The 20,592-nt window shown below is 35.4% G+C and overlaps 1 protein-coding gene across 1 annotated transcript in view; it reads left to right on the top strand.

The window, feature by feature from the left end:
* Positions 1 to 20,592, top strand: part of TMEM26 (transmembrane protein 26) — a 59,854-nt gene that overhangs the window by 25,823 nt on the left and 13,439 nt on the right. Inside the window, exons 2-4 of the mRNA XM_007959385.1 lie at positions 8,487 to 8,565; positions 13,198 to 13,311; positions 14,959 to 15,179. Coding sequence (XP_007957576.1) covers positions 8,487 to 8,565; positions 13,198 to 13,311; positions 14,959 to 15,179 — 414 coding nt within the window. The remainder of the gene's footprint in view (positions 1 to 8,486; positions 8,566 to 13,197; positions 13,312 to 14,958; positions 15,180 to 20,592) is intronic.

The raw sequence follows: 20,592 nt of genomic DNA, 5'->3' as shown, positions 1-20,592 counted from the left end.
AGCCTGGTGGAACCACTGAGACTATGGCCCCTAGCTGCCCTTCAGGTCTGGAATTGAACCCACACCTGTGGTTTCCAGCCAAACAGAAGAGAGGCATATGAGTTGAACATTTACCTGAGGTAGATACACTCCTTGGAGAGAACAATCATTGAGGAAGAAGGGCTGCCTATGCACAGAGAGACAGCTTAGGGGGCAGGAGCCCATGGAGGGATGGACACTGGGAAGCGGTAACTATGGGGAGGAAGTGGAAAGGTAGCTGTTGCATTGTGGTAAACTGTGGTGAATGTCATGAGACAAAGTATATGTAAACTGCTGTATGGAAAGTGAATTTGCTCTGTAAATCTTCACCCAAATTACAATAAAAAAAAAATGTAAAATAAAAAAAAAAGAATACTGCATATCATCAATTTAATAAGCAATGGCTAAAGTGTCACATTGAAATATTAAATCTCTCATAAACTCACTGCCTTCGAGTTAGATCCGACTCACATAGTAACCCCTCTTTGGGTTTCCAAGGCAGTATAGTACAGAAGTAGATTGCCCAATCTTCCTTCCAAGGAGTGGCTGGTGGGTTTTAACCTCCAGCTTTCTGGTTAGCAGTCAAATACCTTAGGCACTACACTGCCAAAACCAAGAAACAAACTCACTGCCATCGAGTCTGGTCTGACTCATAGCGACCCCTCCTTGGGTTTCCGAAATGATATCACTATGGAAGTAGGTTGCCCAACTTTCTTCCCAAGGAATGGCTGGTGAATTGAACCTCCAGCCTTCTGGTTAGCAGTCAAATGCCTTAGGCCACCAGAGTGCCTTATATATTTATAAAATTTGAAGATCTATGAAGTAAAAGAAAGAAGTGCTATAGAACAGTATAAAAAGAGCAGCTAATTTAGATTAGGGAGACAGGGGTAGTTATGGAGGAGTCCCACACAGCTGACAAGAACTGTGAGAAAATGATAATCAGGTGAGAAATGAGAGAGATATTTTTAGGGAGAAGAAATACTTGTCTAAAGAAGGCGTAAGTTAGAAAGACACTTAGTTCCCTGCCCCCAGCAATGAATGAATGATATCCTTATAGAAGAGCACAGTGAGGAAGAATGGCCAGTGATGAATCCAAGAGCTGCCAGGGTCCTGATTGTTTAGTCTTGCAGGCAGGAGGGGCAAACGGCCCTTTCAAATCACCCCTGTATGACAGCAATTGCCTTAGTATCCAATGGAAGTAGAAACAATGGTGTCTTCAGCAGTGTAAAAACTCCCCTGGTTTGAACAGTTAAATACTAGATGGAAGTTTGACTGAACTCCTCTCCCCCCAAGCACCTTGGAGGACAGATGTGGCAATCTGTATCCAAAGTGTCACAGCCTTGAAAACCCTATGGTGCACAGTTCTACTCTGCATACATGGGTTTGCTCTGAGTTGGAATGGAGTCACTGGTCACCCAAAACAACAACAAATAGATTTCGTTTGGATAATCATGGTTTAAAAATTTATTGATTATAAGTCATTTGAAGAAACCATCTTTTAGATCAGTATCCTCTGGGTCCCTTTGAAACTGGGTCCTAAATATGATATGCAGCCATGAGCGAATCTGCAGAGCTGAGCCTAGGCAAAGCAGCAGCTAACATTTACTGACTATATATAATGTGAAGCGCATTACACACATTGTCTTGCTAAATCCCCACAATCACTCTATTAAGCTATTATTATGCACATTTTACATATAAGGACAGTATATCTCAGGGACAGTAGTGAATTTCAAAAGATGGATGTATGGAAGAGACAGGATTCAAATTTGGATTTGCCTGTCTCTTTGGAAAATTTCTACTGGATCCTGTTGCAGAGTAATAACTCCTCAAAGATCATAATGCAAAGAGCATAACTGATACTAAATAAAACAAAACAAAACATCCCATTGCCTTCTAGTTGATTTCAATTCATAGCAACTCTGTCAGGCGGAGTAGAACTGTCCCCTTGGGTCTCCAAGGCTAGAAATCTTGAAGGAAACAGACTGCCTCATCTTTCTCCATGGTGGGTTCAAGCTGCCAACATTTCCATTTGTAGCCTAGCACTTAATCACTGTGCTACCAGGGCTCTTTAAATTTTGTGCTACTAGATCTTCTGAAATGAGAATAAAAGATCTTTATAAATACCAATAGTCTCCATTAACTCATTTGTTTATTCCTCCCTTTATTCATAATTCAAGCATCCAAACGTTTGTTTAATAAATGTTAACTGAAGACTTAGTAAGGCTGTGTGATTGGGGAGAAGAGAAGATGAAGGAAGAGGGAAGGGATATAAAGCTATATAAGACCAAGATCTGCTTTTAGCTATTATATTAAGCACTCTGTAGCTAACCTAAAGGTCAGTGGTTAGAACTCACCAACTACTACATGGGAGAAGGATGTGACTTCTGTAAAGATCACAGCCTCACAAACCCTATGGAGCACTTCTATTCTGTGCATTGGATCACTAAATTGGAATCTGTTAGACAGCAATGGAGTTTGGTTTATAAAACAATAGAGAACATGTTGAGTCAGAAGAGAAATATATGTTAAGATTAATTCTTGTTGTGCCCCTAAAATACAGGTCGGATATTGATGGGTAAAGATGTAAGAGAAGGCCATTTCAAAACAAGCAGTCATAATTTGGGTGTGTGGGGAATTTGCTCTAAGACTATTTCAAAATCATTATCAGAATTAACCAAGCCATAAGAGCACAGAAGGTGTATTGCACCTTAATAGATATCTATGATTAGTAAAACAAAACATATGTTACATATTTCTGAAATTTATTCTTTATATCCTATAATAAAATATATCTATACACATTCTAATACTTCCCCAGATAATGGAGACTTGTATTTTCTCCACCAGCTTTTTAAAACTTCAGTTGCAAAACTACGTCAGCCAGATACTGTAGACATAGAGAGACAGGAAGGAATGGAGATCCCCGATTCTGATTTATTGTTTATCATTTTGTGATACTATACACTTCATCTGTATCTATATTTGACAGATTTGTGAAATTCCAGCAAATCCTCTTAGGTATAGGGTTAAGAGGGTTGGAAATATGGGGAGGAAGTCTGTGGACTGAGTTGAATATGATTAATTCTTGAGCCCACAGTGTGATTCCTTCTCCTGACCCCATTTCTTACTTATAGTAGGTAAGTCTAAGAGAGGTTGAAATGAGGGGTATTTTTCCAGAATGTTTTGCTTTAAATGTTTTGTTTTAAATATACTTGTATTTTCTCCATCAGCTTTTAAAAATTTCAATTGCAAAAGTCCCTCAGCCTATTACTGCAGACATTAGTCATTTGGGGCCTAATGAGTTGTTCAACTTGACTAAAATATAGGATGCATTAAGGGAAGCGGAAGGGAAAGTGGAGATAAGGGTAGTTAATGGAAGCTGTGACTATCAGGTTATGGAGTTTGAATATTCTATGAGAGACAACAGAGAAAATCTTGAATCTTGTGATTTTTAACATAGCCAGATTCCTAAACATACACCAAAACAGAATAGTATTTTTTCCCAACTACAGAAATAAACCTATGCATAGACAATGCTAAGTGTTTTTGTTGGCTTTTTTTAAAACATCTTTTCAATGGCTAATCATGTGTCCAGTCTATGGTTTTCCTAGATTATTTTTGTAATAGAACTGTCAGGGGAGAATTTGAGAATCAACAAAATGACAGTCTAGCCAACAATCGACATACCCAAATAAACATTTACATATTTTGACTGTCCATCCTACTAGAATTCACTTCCTTTTTCGACTTCACAAACGAAAGACTCTCTCCTGATGCTTCCCTTGGTATATAAGGTCAAAGAATTAATTGTTCCCTTTTTTTTTAAGAGCATGCTCAACATGGGCTTTTGATATCTCTCTACAGCCCAGCCATCTACCAAGTCAGATTTTAATAATATCATGACCTATAACCTTTTATTTCAAAATTGGACTTTGCAGGAACGTAAAGGTGGGGGAGTGTCTCTATTAAATATTGATTTTTTTTTTTAAGATACCTTTTTGTCTTGCTCCCTCCCTTTCTCTCCCCAGAAGCTGAAAGGAGATATTAATGAAAAGGATAATTGGCTTTAAAAAAAATGTTATTCTAAAATTTCTTTTTTCATTTTGGGTTGTTCATGTTTTCTTTCCTGGATTAGAAATATACAATTTGGGTAATATTTTATCTCAAATAGTTCCATTTATTGAGCAATTAACATTTCTTATATTTTCAGATTATTTTAAAACATCAGATGTAGGCACTAAAAGTAATAATTAAATTTTATTTACTTACAATTCGACTGTGAGTTCCTTTGGAAAGCAAGAGACCAATCTAAAGACGCAATTTGAAGAAATATTTGTAAAGCATATTTTTATCTTATTTCAAAAAAGCAAAGCCACATTTTCATTGCACAATGCCCCCATAATAAATGATGTTCTTAGGTGCTGTCCAATCAGCTCCAACTCATAGTGACACTATGTACAACAGGATGAAACACTGACTGGTCCTGTGCCATCCTCAGAATCCTTGTTATGCTTGAGCCCATAGTTGCAGCCATTGTGCCAATCCATCTCATTGAGAGTCATCCCCTTTTATAGTGACTCTCTGCTTTACCAAGCATGATATCCTTCTCCAGAGAATGGTATCTTCTGACAATGTGACTGAAATACAAGGCCACTCATCAAAAGGAAGTTTGGGCAATCTACTTCCATAGTGATACCACTTTGGAAACCCATGGGAGGTCACTATGAGTTGGATCCAACTCGACAGCAGGGAGTTTGGTAGGTGAGATGGTATCTGCCTATTCTTACTTGTAAGGAGAATTACAGCTGCATTTCTTCCAGAGCAGATTTGTTTGTTCTTCTGTTAGTCCCTGGTATTTTCGGTATTCTTCACCAACACCACAATTCAAATGCATAATTTCTTCTTTAGTCTTCTTTATTCATTGTCCAGCCTTCACATGCATATAAGGCAACTGAAAATACAATGGGTTGGGTCAAGGGCATCTTAGTCTTCAAAATCTTTGCTCCTTAACCTCTTATAAAGGTCTTTTTGCGGCAGTTTTTCCCAGTGCAATACGACCTCTCATTTCTTGTCTGCTGCTTCCATGGGCATTTATTGTGGATCCAAGTAATATGAAGTATTTGACAACTTCAATATTTTCTCCATTTATTGTGATGTTACTTATTCATCCAGTTGTGAGGATTTTTGTTTTCTTGATGTTGAGGTAATCCATACTTCAGATTGTACTCTTTAATCTTCATCAGAAAGTGCTTCAAGTCATCTTCACTTTCAGCATGCAAGGCTGTATTGTCTGCATATAACAAGTTGATAATGAGTCTTCCTTCAATCCTGATGCCATGTTCTTCTTTATATAGTCCCATTTCTTGGATTATTTGCTCAGCACATAAACTGAATAAGTATGGTGAAAGGATACAACCCTGACACACAACCTTTCTGATTTTAAACCATGAAGTATCCCCTTGTTCTGTTCTAACAACAACCTCCTGGTTTATGTACAGGTTTCACATGAGCACAATTAAGTGCTCTGGAATCCCCATTCTTCACAATGTTATCCATAATTAGTTATGCCTCACACAGTTGAATGACTTTGCATAGTCAATAAAACACAGGTAAACATCTTTCTGATATTCTTTACCTTTAGCCAAGATCCATCTGACATCAGAAATGATATCCCTTATTCCTTTGTCCTGTTCTGAATTCAGCTTGCATTTCTGGAAGTTCCCTGCCAGTATACTGCTGCAACCGTTTTTGAATTATCTTCACCAAAATTTTACTTGCATATGATATTAATGATGTTGTTTGATAATTTCCACATTCTGTTGTATGGGCTTTCTTTGGACTGGCCACAATTATTAATCTCTTCCAGTTAGTTGGCCAGGAAGCTGTCTTCCACATTTGGCACAATTTTGGCACAAATTCCAGAAAAGCACATTTAATGCTACATCTTTTTGTTGAAACATCTCAATATGGTATTCCATCATTTTCTGGAGCCTTGTTTTTTGCCAGTTCCTTCAGTGAAGCCTAGACTTCTCCCTTCAATACCTTTGCTTCTTGATCATATCTACCTCCTGAAATGGTTGAACATCAACCAAGTCTTTTTAGTACAATGGCTTTGTATGTTCCTTTCATCTTTTGATGTTTTCTGTATCAGTCAATATTTTGCCCAGACAATTCATCAATATTGCAATTTGAGACTTGAATTTTCCCTTCAGTTTTTTCAGCTTGAGGAATGCTGAATATGTTCCTCCCTGCACATTTCATGATAATACCTTACTTTGTCTTCTCAAATGGCCCCTTAAAATCTTCTGTTCAGCTCTTTTATTTCATCATTTCTTGCATTTGCTTTAGTTACTCTCTATTCAAGAGCAAGTTTCAGAGTTTCTTTTGACCTTTTTTTTGGTCTTTTCTTCCTTTTCTAACTTTTCAATGACACTTTGCTTTCTTAATGTATGACATTCTTGATGTCATCCCACAAATCAATCTGTTCTTTGGTCAATGTTTTTCAGTGAGACAAATCTATTCTTCACATGTTCTCTAAATTCTGGTGGTCTTGCAAAATCCTATTATGTGATCTCTGGCATCATTTCCATCACCAAGGCCATATTTTCCAACTACCAAAGCTTCTTATTTGTTTTCGACTTTTGCATTCTAAGCACCAGTAATTATCAATACATCTTGTTACATGTTTGTTCAGTTTCAGACTGCAGAAGTTTCTAAAAATCCAAACCAAAGTCACTGCATTGTGTTGATTCTGACTCATAGCAACCCCCATTGGTTTCCAAGGCTGCAAATACTTATGGAAGCATATTGTCTCATATTTCTTCTGTGGCATGCCTGATGAACCATCCACCTTTTGGTTAGCAGTCAAAATGCCTTGAACACAACACCACCAGAGTTCCTTGAAGCAGTTAGTACAAATCTTCAATTTCTTCATCTCTGGCTTTAGTGGTTGGTGTGTAATTTCTCTTCCTTGTAGGCATATGGATACCATCCTATCACTGACAGCATTATTCTTCAGGATAGATCTTGAAATGTTCTTTTTGACAATGAATGTGAAGCCAGTCCCCTTCAATTTATCATTCTCAGCACAGTAGACCATGTACTTATCTGATTCAGAATGGCCAATACCAGTCCATTTCAGCTCATTAGTGCCTAGAATACTGATCTTTTGACTTCTAATTTTCCTAGATTCTTATATCATAAATTCTGCATTCTTATTACTAATGAATGTTTGCAGCTACTTCTTGTCATTTTGAGTCATGCCCCATCAGCAAATGAAGGTCCTAAAAGCTTTACTCCACCCACAATCATTACTGAAAGCTGACTCCACTTTGAGGAGGCATCTCTTCAACAGTAGTATTTTGAGGGCTTTTCAATCTGACTGCTAATCTTCCATCACTGCATCATATCATGCTTCACTGCTATTCTTGAGGTTTTCCAGTAATATATCAGACAGTGTCTCCCCGCTATTCATAAGGTTTTCAGTGGTCAAATTTTTCAGAAGTGGATGTTCTCATCCTTCTTCCCAGTCTATCTTAGTCTGGAAGTTTTGCTGAAATCTGTTCACCAAGGATGACCCTGTGGGTGGGACTTGAAATATGGATGGCATGGAGTCCAGCCTCACAGCAACATGCAAGCAACCACAGTAGGACAAACTGACACAGGAGTGGTGGATGATAAATAATAGCTATCTATTATTGAATGTCCACCTTTGTCAGGCATTTTGTTACACAAAGTAGCTTAAAACACCTGTATGAAATAAATGTGACTATCACCATTTTGTGGATTAGACAACAAATTGAGAGATCAATGGCAAAACTGGGGTTTAAACCTGAATTACTCTGATTTTAATAGCCTACTCTGTAGCACCCTCTCAATTTTGAGCCACAAAAAATAACCATAGAAAGCCTTTTAAAAAATACCAACCCCTTCAGCTGCTGTTGTTTGTATTTATTTATTATTTTTACAGGTTAGCAAAGACACAGACAGCCAGTGCGTTACATTCATCCCTATTCGTTATCATCTGATTTTTGTGCTCTAACAGGCTATTACTATTTAGGCTCACAGCATTCCAGGTTAGTGTTGAAAAATGAGCCAATGTTCCTGAAATTGCAACATTGAAAAAAATCCAAGAAGATTTACTATTGCTGTGTTTGCTTTTCTGTAACACATATTAAATACAAAATATCCAGTTTTGTGCCTGGAACTAATTGGCAGTGTCCCATTAAACCATATTAAAATTAACATCTATTAATTGGACTAGAAATTCAGTGAGAATGACAGCTGCTAGTGCCTTTTACAGTTACTTTGTTTCTCTATAATCCATATGGCAGAAATCACAGAATGCCCCCCCATTGAAATAAACACTTAAGATAAAAAGGTTTAACTCAATGTGGTCAGGGTATGTTAATTTGTTTTTCTTTTTTAAAGCTGACCTAAACTATCCTTTTTTTCCCCTTTCACAGGTTTTCACCAGCCATATTTTTGTATCTGATTAGCATCGTTCCATCATTATGGCTTCTTGAAATGCATCATGAGACCCAGGTACTTCCTTTTTGAAAGTAGGAAACTCCTTACACAGTATTTCACAGTGTACGAAATGAACTTTTCTAAGGGACTAAGATTATTAAGAATTGAATAAATACAAACGAAGCCATCAACAAAAGGAAGTGAACCCATTATCTGTCAAAACCAATCAAATAATTGCATTTATTTAAAACTTAATGTTGCATGACTAAATAACATCTTGTTAAGGCCTTTCTTCTTATGCTAGAGTTTATATGTTGATGTTGTTGTTGTTGTTGTTATTTGCCATCGAGTCAGACCCGACTCATAGTGACCCTTCCTTGGGTTTCCGAGGCAGTATCACTATGGAAGTAGATTGCCCTATCTTACTTCTGAGGAGTGGCTGGTGGGTTTGAACTGCCAGCCTTCTAGTTAGTAGTCAAGTGCCTTAGGCACTACACTACCAGAGCTCCTGAAGTTTATGTAGGAGTTTGAAAATTTGATTTTAACCTTTGCAGCTCCATTGAGTTTCTATGCTGGGCTAAGATTGAGAAGGGTTTAGCAACCAGGCATCTTATAAAATGGCATTTTTATCAATGACAACAATTAAAAAAAAAAAAAAAGCATTATCTGCACTCTTATATAATTTAAATAAAATGTGGAAAGGCTATTTTAAAGAGTATGTCTTAAAATACAGGCTATGCAGATTACAGGAGATTCCCTTTGGGGAAAAGGGGTTCAAGGAGCCATTTTAGTGGATAGGAATTCTCCAGAACCCTGATACTAAGGTTCAGGGATCGGAACCATTGGACTCACCATTGGGGGAACTTGGGCTGTATGTGTGAAGATCACATTAACCTCAAAAATGAACCGTGGCTTCCAATAAAAGTACTAAATTGAAAATATTACAGGTACTGATTTTCAGGTGAGCTGCTTCTTACATGGGCAAGTCTATGGCACAGACTTTAGGTTGGAGTCATTGATTCATTATTATTAATGCCTCTGTACAATGGAAAGACCTGTTAGTAAAAGTCCATCAGACTTCGGCTTGGACTTCATATTATCAGAGTTCAGGTGATAGGACTATGTTATAGAGAAACTGCAGCTGTGATATTTTTGTATTTCACTGATAAAATGCTTTAGCCAAGATCTGTGAGAATCTGACCATTTATAGATTTCTTTCCTACAATTGGTCATGTGATAGCAAAGCTAGGCCTCCTGTATGTATTTCAGATGTTCAAAACCTTACTTTGAAAATGCTTTCTCCAAACTTTAGGTGCACAGAGAGGAATTTAGCTTTGTGGACTATTTTTGAATTCCACAACCATGCACCAATAATGAAGGCATGAAGAAAAACATCATTTATCTTACTTGCATCTCTATTTTATAAAACATTACAGTCATAGGCATCTCTACTTCTGTAGCAAACGTATCTTTGGAACCAAAGATTGGTTAATTCAAGTTATCATGCTTTTTAATACTGTGCCACAAGTTTCAATTTTCTTACTACTTACTACTTTCATGGGTATGGAAATAAGCTCTAGTGATTAGAATCAATTTTTTCCTTCACATCCAATTCCATGACATGGCTATCATCCACAATAACAATTCATTCCCCCAAATGCTTTTATAATATAAATATGTTGCACAGTTAATTGATATACAGGTCAAATCCTATTACAACAAATAGCATGCAAGCAAAAGCTCTCTTTTTAATAAAAAAAAGAGTTCTGAGCCCCAGGCAGTATCTCTCTAATTTTCATACTGCAAAAGAAATTGGACCTTTAGTAGTAATAAATTTGACTCATATTGACACTGAGAATTAGAATGAATGCCCAGAGATGGGGTTGGGCAGAGTAAGCAGAGAAAGAAATAGAAAAAAAGTAAGATAAAAAATATTGGAATGTCATTTGAAAGGCAAAAATGGCAGATAAAGGTAAGTACAGCAATCCCTGTAGTCTATTCATTTAGGGAATTTTAGTGGTAATAATAATCACTTTTTTGCACAAAGTCCTTTATATTTTTCAAAGTATTTCCAGATATACTTTCTCATTTATGGTCACAACAACTCCACGAGTCAGGCATAGTATATATATTTCTATTTTATGGAACAGGACCCTAAGGCTCAGAAAGGTTAAATAATTTTCCCAAGGCCACATAGCTAATCAACAGTGATACTAGGTCTTGGAACCTAGGTCTTGACCCCTAGTCCATTAAGGCAGATTGCCTCTCTGTTACATGTTCTATGTTTTAGAGGAGTTTGCATCAAAATGGTCTGAATTTTTCATGATAGCAAAAAATAATTTAATTTCCTTTTACATTTTCCATTTACTCTATATCCTAAATGTTGTAACCTATGACTCAGCACTAGGAAAACATACTGACCTATTTCAAGAAGTCGTTTCCCCCAGATGATCAAATCTGTACCTTAGTTCTTGAATCTGGCTGGGTCTACATACATGGAAACAAGATGGTTATAACAATGATTATGACCTTTACTATTAGTCAGATCTATTTATGAAATGGCACAATTAAAGAAATAGAAACTGTCTGGTCTTGATTGTATTACAACTGGGTTTGACCCAAAGGAAAAGTTTTGAAGCTAACAAGAATTTTCCATGAAAAAACAGTTATGTTTTTGTCTAGATCATCTACAAGTACCTATCTATACAATCCTGAATGTAGATAATATTACCATGAAAACAGTACGAGTCAGGTTAGGTTGTAGGAGACAAACCAGTTGTTCACTTTTCTACTTCTTCAATTAGCAGTCCTCATGGAGCTGCCATTCAAAAGAGTCTTGTCAATTTATAACAAATAGAATAAAACGAATGGAGAGATTCAGATGGAGGTTAATCCCATTAGACTGGAAGTAGACAGGAATCAACCAAACCTAGACTACAAAGCTATTTGTTTCCAAGTTACCTCATGCTGCAATGCAGAATGATTTTTTTTCTTAAAGTAATGATATATTAGGCATTTTTACTGAAAATGATTTCAAGAACATATCAAAGTCATCACTTCAAATATACAGTCTGCTTTCATGCTTGCAAATGAAGTGGTCAAAGTTTGTTTACTATTGTCCATTACAGTTCTTAGAGTCACAAAATTGCTCTGCAGTGAGAATTTGTTGCTTGGCACAAAGATTTAATTTTTTACCTTCATTATCTTTTCTTGGAGCCTAAAAGCACACACACACACACACACACACAAGTCTGCATACAGCTGTATTTTTGCTCTTGGTGAAATGGTACTTGACCATTTTTCTTAATCATTATTGTCATTTTACCCATAACACTAGTTGTTTGGATAGAGGGTATGAAAAAATAGCTTCTTGAGAGATTTTCTTTTCTACTTCTTCAAGTAGCTCATAGAATGATCAATGAGGTATCCAGAATAAGTAAGAAAAATACATTACTTACAGCATTAACATTTTTTAAGAAAAATAATTTCTCTCTAAATTCAAATGCGTGATTGTGGATGTGGTGTGTTTCAAAAGTATGCTAGCATTGCAGATGTTTATGAAAATCTTCAACCATATATATATATATATAACCAATTCATAAAATTGCATTGGCTACAGTTCAATTTTCCAGTGCCACCCCTTTCCTCTCCTGTATACTTTTTCCTTCCTCGTCTCTAGTTCAGATCCCAGCATCTCAATGGATAAAAATCACGAGAAGTTCACTAGCAGAAATTCACATGTAAAATAAAGGAAAAGAAGAGAAGAAAACTAAAACAAAACAAAACATTTCTTTTACTTCTGTTGTGAAATTTTCCATCAACTTAAGTTGGATTCTTAACTGATACTAAAATATATATTTTGGTAGGTGAACATGATAATTTTCTGATTGTTATGGTGCTATCAGGCAAGATTGGAAGTAATTGGCTTATTTACTTAAGCAAAATTATGCTTTACAAAAAGAGGTTTCTGGCCAAGAGACAAACTCTTAGAATGAATTCTTTTTAACAGGATTATGCATGTTTTGCTGTGGTTGGTTTATTTTACAATTGTTTCAGGGTTCAAGAAAGGAACCTCAATTGTCAATCCATAAATTTTGCAGTTCTCCACAGTGACCAAAAGCACCTGTGTCCTCACAGATCTATGGACAGATACAACTTGCTTTGTTCATTCTTTTCTCATATTAATTAAAAGTGATTTTCTATCTGAAGCCTACATTCAGATTTTTGGAAATATTCATACATACTGTGTAAAACTCTAATTAATTTATAATCTCATGGATAGATTGAAGTTTCTGGCCAAGAAATAAACTCTTAGAAAGAATTCTTTTTAATAGGATTGTGCACGTTTTGCTGTGGTTGGTTTATTTTACGATTGTTTCAAGGTTCAAGAAAGGAACTTCAATTGTCAGTCCATAAATTTTGCAGTTCTCCACAGTGACCCAAAGCACCTGTGTCCTCACAGATCTATAGACAAATACAACTTGCTTTGTTCATTCGCTTCTCATATTAATTAAAAAGTGATTTTCTATCTGAAGCCTACATTCAGATTTTTGGAAACATTCATGCATACTGTGTAAAACTCTAATTAATTTATAATCTCAGGGATAGATTGAAGTCATTTAAATTCTATTTTACTGTGGAATTCTTTCTCTCTCTTTTTTTTTTTTTTTTTTCTTTTTTTTTTTTTTTTTCTTTCTCAATTCTTAGTACTGTAGTAGCCAATCTGAAGGAATAGCTCAAAATACCAGTCGCAAAGAAGACTTCAATCAAACTCTGATGTCAAGTGAACAAACCAATGGAGCAGATGATCTCATTGAGACGGTGGGAACTTTTCTCATCCTGCATTAAAGGGTCTAGCAAGTAGTGGTCCTGTCAGCTCACTCTTACACATTTGCCAATTGTTTAATTTAGTGCAGAAAGTTATAAATAACTTATTTTTTATATCATGAAACATACTTACCAGGCATAACATGTATAATGTACATCAAATATTATACATGTTATGTATAAACAATGGAGTCCCTCAGTGGTACAAACAGCTAATGTACTTAGCAGCTAACCAAAAGGTTCACAGTTCAAGTCCATCCAGAGTTGGTGGTGATCTACTTCCAAAAAATCAGTCATTGAAAATCCTGTGGAGCATATTTCTACTCTCACACACATGGGGCAGCCATGAGTCAGAGTCTATGTGAAAGCAAGTTTGTAAAATATACTTTATATAAATAATATATAATCATATAATTAAATTAATAGATATATTTAATCTGCAGCATTAAGAAACCTGTAACACATATATCAGACAACATATGCACAAAAAGACACATACATTTGTGAAGGAATGATATAATTAAAAGATTGGGATCTGTCCTATATATTTCTGAAGTGCTTATATTAATAAAATAGGGTAGAATTCCAGCCAAAATGGAACCATTTCCTTGTTTTGCACATGCCTGATATTTGACAAAATAACCAGAACTTATTAGAAAATGGTGTGAAGGAGAGACTCAAGGCACCTACCACTGAGCAGTATTTTCAAAAATAAGATAGGCTATTGATTCTGCGGAGTTTAATAGGACAATTAAATATGCAGAATAGAAATAAAAATTTATAATTATTATCTTTCTTTACCTTTAGGTAATGGATACGTTTTTGTTTTGTCCTTGGGTTTCTGAGGCAGTATCTCTATGGAAGTAGATTGCCTAACCTTTCTTCCAAGGAGTAGCTGGTGGGTTTGAACTACCATGGTTAGCAGTCAAATGCCTTAGGCACTATGCCACCAGAGCTCCCTTTGTTTTCCTAGTTAGATACATTTTAAAGCAATAAAAAACAAAAGAGAAGATAATGTGCCCTGCTAAAAATATTCCTAAACTAGTAAATTCAGATTTGAAGTCAATAAAGAGTAATTTATGAATTTTTTTGTGATTTTGATGTGGAATTTCTAAAATTTTGCAAGTTATTATAGTACATTATGTTGTTGTTGTTGTTGTTTGTCATCAAGTCAGACCTGACTCATAGAGACCCCTCCTTGGGTTTCCAAGGCAGTGTCACTACGGAAGTAGATTGCCCAACCTTGCTTCTGAGGAGTGGCTGGTGGATTTGAACCACCAGCCTTCTGGTTAGCAGTCAAGTGCCTTAGACACTATGCCACCAGAGTATGATAAAATTAGAAATGATTTTTAAAACATTTGGATATATGATTATAAAATTGGTTCTTTAAATATGTTGTCATACAATCTCACCAGCAAATGTTAAGGTTTAAATTACTTGCTAGTTACAAGACAGCCCCATCTTGAGGACTACATTACACTCTTTACAGAGTGTTTAGTTGAAAGGTGCTTTGCTTTTTATATGAAGTGAAGAATTACTACTGAAAATGCCATACCATAGAATCAAACTGTTGACTGAAAGGCATGGGGAAGAAGGCATTTTTCATAATCTTTCTGAATGTATGACATTTCTATTAAACAGGCCAAAGTTTTTGTAAATAACTTATCTACAGTGTGTGAGAAAGTTTGGACTTTGGGACTTCATCAGACATTCCTGTTAATGCTAATAATTGGAAGATGGCTTCTACCCATTGGAGGCGGGATCACTCGGGACCAACTCTCACAACTTCTCCTTATGTTTGTGGGAACAGCCGCTGACATACTGGAATTCACAAGTGAGACACTGGAAGAACAAAATGTGAGGTAAGCATATACTGCGGTGAAGTCTTTTTGTCAAGTCAGGCCTATAACACCTGTCTCTGGCTTTCTCATTTATATTTTGCATGAATAAGGATGTTCAGTTTATTATATGTCCAATGGTAGAATAGTAGAGTTCATAGAATATAATATTTTTGAAACACATAAAGGAAGCCCTGGTAATGTGTTGGTTAAGTGCTTGGCTGCTAACTGAAAGAATGGTTGAGCATAGCCCCCAATTTCAAGAATGAACCTAGAGGAAATATGGAGAATCTCTCCACCATCCAGTTGGGAAATTTACATTCCCTGGTGTTAACAGAGAATAGGGAAGTTTAGGTTTTATTTTACGAAATTTTATTTTTAGTCAGTTTTGTTCAAAGTGCCCAAAGGCTTTCTGTGTAGATGCCTATAAATTAAAACTTATTGAGTTGGTACTTTTATTTTTGCCACAAGCAAATAAACTCAGAATCCATGTTCACATCTGTTTATGGAACTACTCTCTTACCATTAGGGATTTAAGTCTCAGTGCCTGAATGTACTTTCAGCTCGGGTTGTTTTGCACTATGCTATAAAAATAAATTGGAATGAGGCTGGCTTTTAATGCTACAGTTTACTTTATGCTGTGTTTTTCAAACAATGAAACATAAAGCTGAGTAAAATATACTAACTTACTGAGTAAACTTAATATCCCAATTATAGCCCAGAGTATATTTATCACTATAGATTACCTTTACAAGATCATTTCCTGTTTCATTTATACTAATTTTTCTTATAGCTTATTAAGTTCTCATTTTCTTTTTAAAATGAATCCAACCTAAATTGACCCATTGTCTTCAAAATGTTTATTTTAGTTTTGAGGTTTTAATCCCTTACATTTGGTCAGTTCTTTATAGTGTATAATGTATTCTGAAATACTTTAGGACACTTACAATACATTGAGATTACAAGAAACACTTGAAGAAATCATAACAGAGAACATAAAAACAATATATAACTACAGGCACCATAACAAAGATACAACAATATGAAGATACTAACTTTCAGCTATATGAAAATAAACACATACATGCTAAATATCTAGGGAGATGGAAGTGAAAGGGGGTATTCAGGAAGAAATGTTTTGAGAAGCCATTCTGAAAATCCTATATATCACAAAAATGTGGGACATGCCAAACTTGGTTATCTTAATGGCCTTTTTATTAGGCCTATCCAGAAGTGACACCAAGGAGCAGTTTATAGTTCAGTGTTTGCCAATAAAATCGAGTATTAAATAAGTTAAGGTGCTCTGGTGGTGCAGTAGTAAAAGCATCGGGCTGCTAACCAAAAGGGTTTGAACCCATCAACTGTTCCACAGGAGAAAGATGAGGCATTCTACTTCCATAAAGATTGACAGTCTCACAAACCCTATGGGGGCATTTCTACTCAGACCTATTGGGTCACTAGAGTTAGAATTTACTCGATGACAGTGGGTATTAAATAACTTGATGAACAAAATCATAATTACTGGTGGGGGGGACTTGAAAGCCATAAGACATTAATTCATTCACTAACTACTGCTTGTCTGATATATGCCAGGATATGATAGACAGAGATTGAGGAGTAATACTAAAAGGAAACACAATCCTATCACAGACTAGGCTATTTCAATTCAACAAGAATATCTGGATCACTTGCAATTTTAATCCACCTCAGGCATTCCCAATTTCTTCTGTCATCATCTACCAAGTAATCTGAATATTTCATGAACTTTTTTCCCCTTTTCTTTACATTTTAAACTTGTATCATGTTCTGAGAAAGCTGTTTTTAATGGAACCGAATAGTCTGCCATGATTTATGTTTTTAAATTTTCTTTTCAGTGTTCACTGTCTCTGATTTTATTTTTAATGTAACTGTATTTGTCAATGACCTTCTGTAATCTCTCCTCAACTCCTTCATGTCTCTACTACTCATAGACTCTTCAAAATCAAGATTCAAAAAGAACCTAGAATTTTCCCTCTCCTAAAACTCACCTTAGTGTAGTGCCTAAGGCACTTGACTGCTAACCAGAAGGCTGACGGTTCAAACCCACCAGCCACTTCTCAGGAGGAAGGTTGGGCAATCTACTTCCATAGTGATGTCACCTCAGAAACCCAAGGAAGGATCACTATGAGTCAGTCCAACTCAAGAGCACTAACAACAACAACAACAATAACAAAACTCACCTTTCAAGTTTTGATTTCCTGTCTCAGATTCTACCTCTCCTGCAAGAATTGAAACTGCAAATGTCCTTATCATCAAAGGAGACACTAAAACCCTTCCCACAGGCACATAGCCTTTACTTTTGACCTCAGAAAAGGCAATCACAAAGAATAGACTTCATTTACAAGTAAAAGATATTTATGATTAATAGCAGAGGGAATCTCTTTGTTATAGCCAATTTAACATTACCTATTATTATGACATTATTTCCTATTTTACCTTATTCTATATTGGGGCTGCTAGATTTAGGAGAAAGCCTGCAATGATATCTATATTACAATGATTACACCTCTTTTCTACATCCTGGCTCATACCACAAATCCAATTTTTTTTTTTTTTTTTAACTCTAATCAATTTCCTTCCATTTAGCATTGAAATTCATCTGCCTAATTTTTATGAACTTATATAGGTTTGGGAGACCTCACATTTTTTTTTCTTAACAGCTTTACTGAGTTATAGTTTGAACATCATTCACTTATTTAACTCCACATTTCAATAATATCTAGTAACTTTATAGGTCTGTACAACCATCGCCAAAATTCAGGTTTAGAACATTCACATCATCCCAAAATGATCCCCTGGGGCTGTTTGTAGTTAGTCATCACCTGCCACTGCCAGCTTTAAGCAACCAATGATATGCCTTCTGTTTATATAGGATTTCCTTTTCTAGAAATTTCAAATGTGAATCATATTTGTGTCTGACTTCTTTCACTTAGCATAATGTTTGAGGGTTCATTCTTGTTATACATATCAGTAGTTAGCTCCTTATTAATCAATATTTAGTTGAATGCATATAGCAAATTTTCTTTATCCATTCAGCAGTTGGTCTATATTTGTATTGTTTTTGCTTTTTTTTTGCATTGCATTTTACTATTAATAACATTTTTATGAGAATTCACATGCAAGGTATTGACTGGGTATGTTTTCATTTCTTTTGGGTGGATACCTAGGATTAGAATGGCTAGGCTTTTCCTTAAGTACATGTTTCATTATTTTAAATTGCCAAACAGTTTACCAACTTGATTCTACCGCTTTATACTCCCACCAGCAATGTATGAGAGTTCCATTTTCTCCACATGCTCACCAACAGTCTTTTGTTTTCAATCTTTTTAATTATAGCCATTCTAGCAGATGTATAGTTGTATTTTATTGTGGTTTCAGTTTGCATTTCCATAATGACTAATCGTTTTTAGTTGCAAATGGTTAAGCACTCTACTACTCACCAAAACGTTGGTAGTTCAAACCCACCCTAGAAGACCCTGCCTTAGAAGACAGGCCTGGCAATCTGCTTCTGAAAGTTCACAGCCTTGAAACCCTATAAGGAACTTCTACTCTGCACACACAGGGTCACCGTAAGTCAGAAATGAGTCAACTGCAACTAACAGAGACAACAAATGATGAATTATGTTGAACATCTTCTCATGCTTACTAGCTATTCAGATATTTCCTTAGGAAAAGTGTCTGTTCAATTTTTTGCCCATTTATTATCAGGTTGTTTTTCTTATTATTGAATTTTAAGAGTTCTTTATATATTCTGATATAAGTCTTTTAATCAGATATAGAAATGTAAACCTTTTTCTCAGTATATGGTTTGTTTTTTATTACTGTAATATTGTCATCATTTGAAGAACAAAAGTTTAATTTGGATGAAGTTCAATTTATCAAAGTGTTTTTATACATTGTATTTTGGTATCATATCTAAGAAATATTTCCTAACCCCAAATTAGAAAAGTAAATTCTCCTGTTTTCTTCTAGAACTTATAGTTTCGGCAATTACCCATTTTAACTGAATCTTTGTGTATATAAAGTATGAGGTATGGATCCAAGTTTTTTTTTTTTTTTTTCTCTCTGTATTGTTCAGGCACCATTTATTGAAAAGACTATTCTTTCTTTATTAAATTGCCTTGGCATCTTTGTAAAAAAATAAACTGAGCACAGATGTAAGGTTGTTTTTTGTTTTGTTTTTCCTGGACTTTGTATTGGTTCATTGCTCTGTATCTTTGCTTATGCCAATACTACACTACTGTGATTAATGCAGTTTTATAGTAACTTTTGAAATTGGGTTGTGTAACTTCTCCATTTTTCTTTGAAAAAATTGTTTCACTATTCTAGGTCCTCTGTTTTATTCTTACACGGATTTTATGATCAGCTTATCAAGTTTACAAAAAAAAAAAAGAAAGGCCTGCTAGGTTTTTGCTAGGGATTGTATTATATATAAGGATCAATTTGAGAAGAATTTTCATCTTAACAATATTAAAAATTTATTTCTAAGTATTTTTATTCTTTTTGTGATAATTTTGTTAATGGGTTTATTTTCTTAATTTCCTCTTCAGACTCATTGTTGCTAATACATAGAAAAACAATTGATTTTTGTATAATATCCCTGTACCTTGTGACCTTGCTAAACTTGTTTTTAAGTTATATAGGTTCCTTAGGACTTTCTACATGCAAGATTATGTCTTTGCAAATAAATACAGGTCTGATTCATTCTAATATGTATGTCTTTATTTCTGTTTTCTTGTCTTATTGTATGGGCTAAAATGTCTAAACCAAACCAAAATCACTGCTTTTGAGTCATCCCAACTCACAGTGACCCCTGCTTGGGTTTCTGAGGCAGTATCTCTATGCAAGCAGATTGCCCGATCTAATACAATGTTAAGTGGAAGTAGTGTGAGTAGGCATTTGCATCTTAAAAGATAAACATTCTGTTTTTCACCATTAAGGAGAATGTCACCTGTAGATTTTTGCATAGTTGCCCTTTGTGAGTTGGAGAAAATTTCCTTTTATTTCTAAGTTATTGATAGGTTTTTTGTTTGTTTATGTTTTTAATGTTGGACAAGTGTTGGATTTTGTAAAGTTTTTTCTGTTTTTATTAAAATGAATATGTGGTGGATATACTTTATTCTACTTGGATGGTTTATAACAAGCAGCCTGAATAGCAAAAGCAGTTTGCAATAGACTGCTAACTTAAAGGTTGGCAGTTTGAACCTACCTAGAGATTGTTCAGCTGGAAAAAAAAGCAAGGTCCAACTATATTCTGTCTATAAGACACATAGTTTAGATGCAAAGATACAAATATTCCCACTCCTCTCTTAACAACATGATTATGTTCCAAAGGCCAGATCATTAAGTGAAATTGGTGTTATGTCAGAGTGTGCCATCTTCAGCACTGGTGTCCCCC

Source organism: Orycteropus afer, unplaced genomic scaffold (assembly GCF_000298275.1).
Source record: "Orycteropus afer afer isolate SDZICR_OR568_19922 unplaced genomic scaffold, OryAfe1.0 scaffold00016, whole genome shotgun sequence".
Lineage (NCBI taxonomy): Eukaryota > Metazoa > Chordata > Mammalia > Tubulidentata > Orycteropodidae > Orycteropus > Orycteropus afer.
Note: the sequence above shows the minus strand (reverse complement) of the source record. Positions and strands in the feature narration are given on the sequence as shown.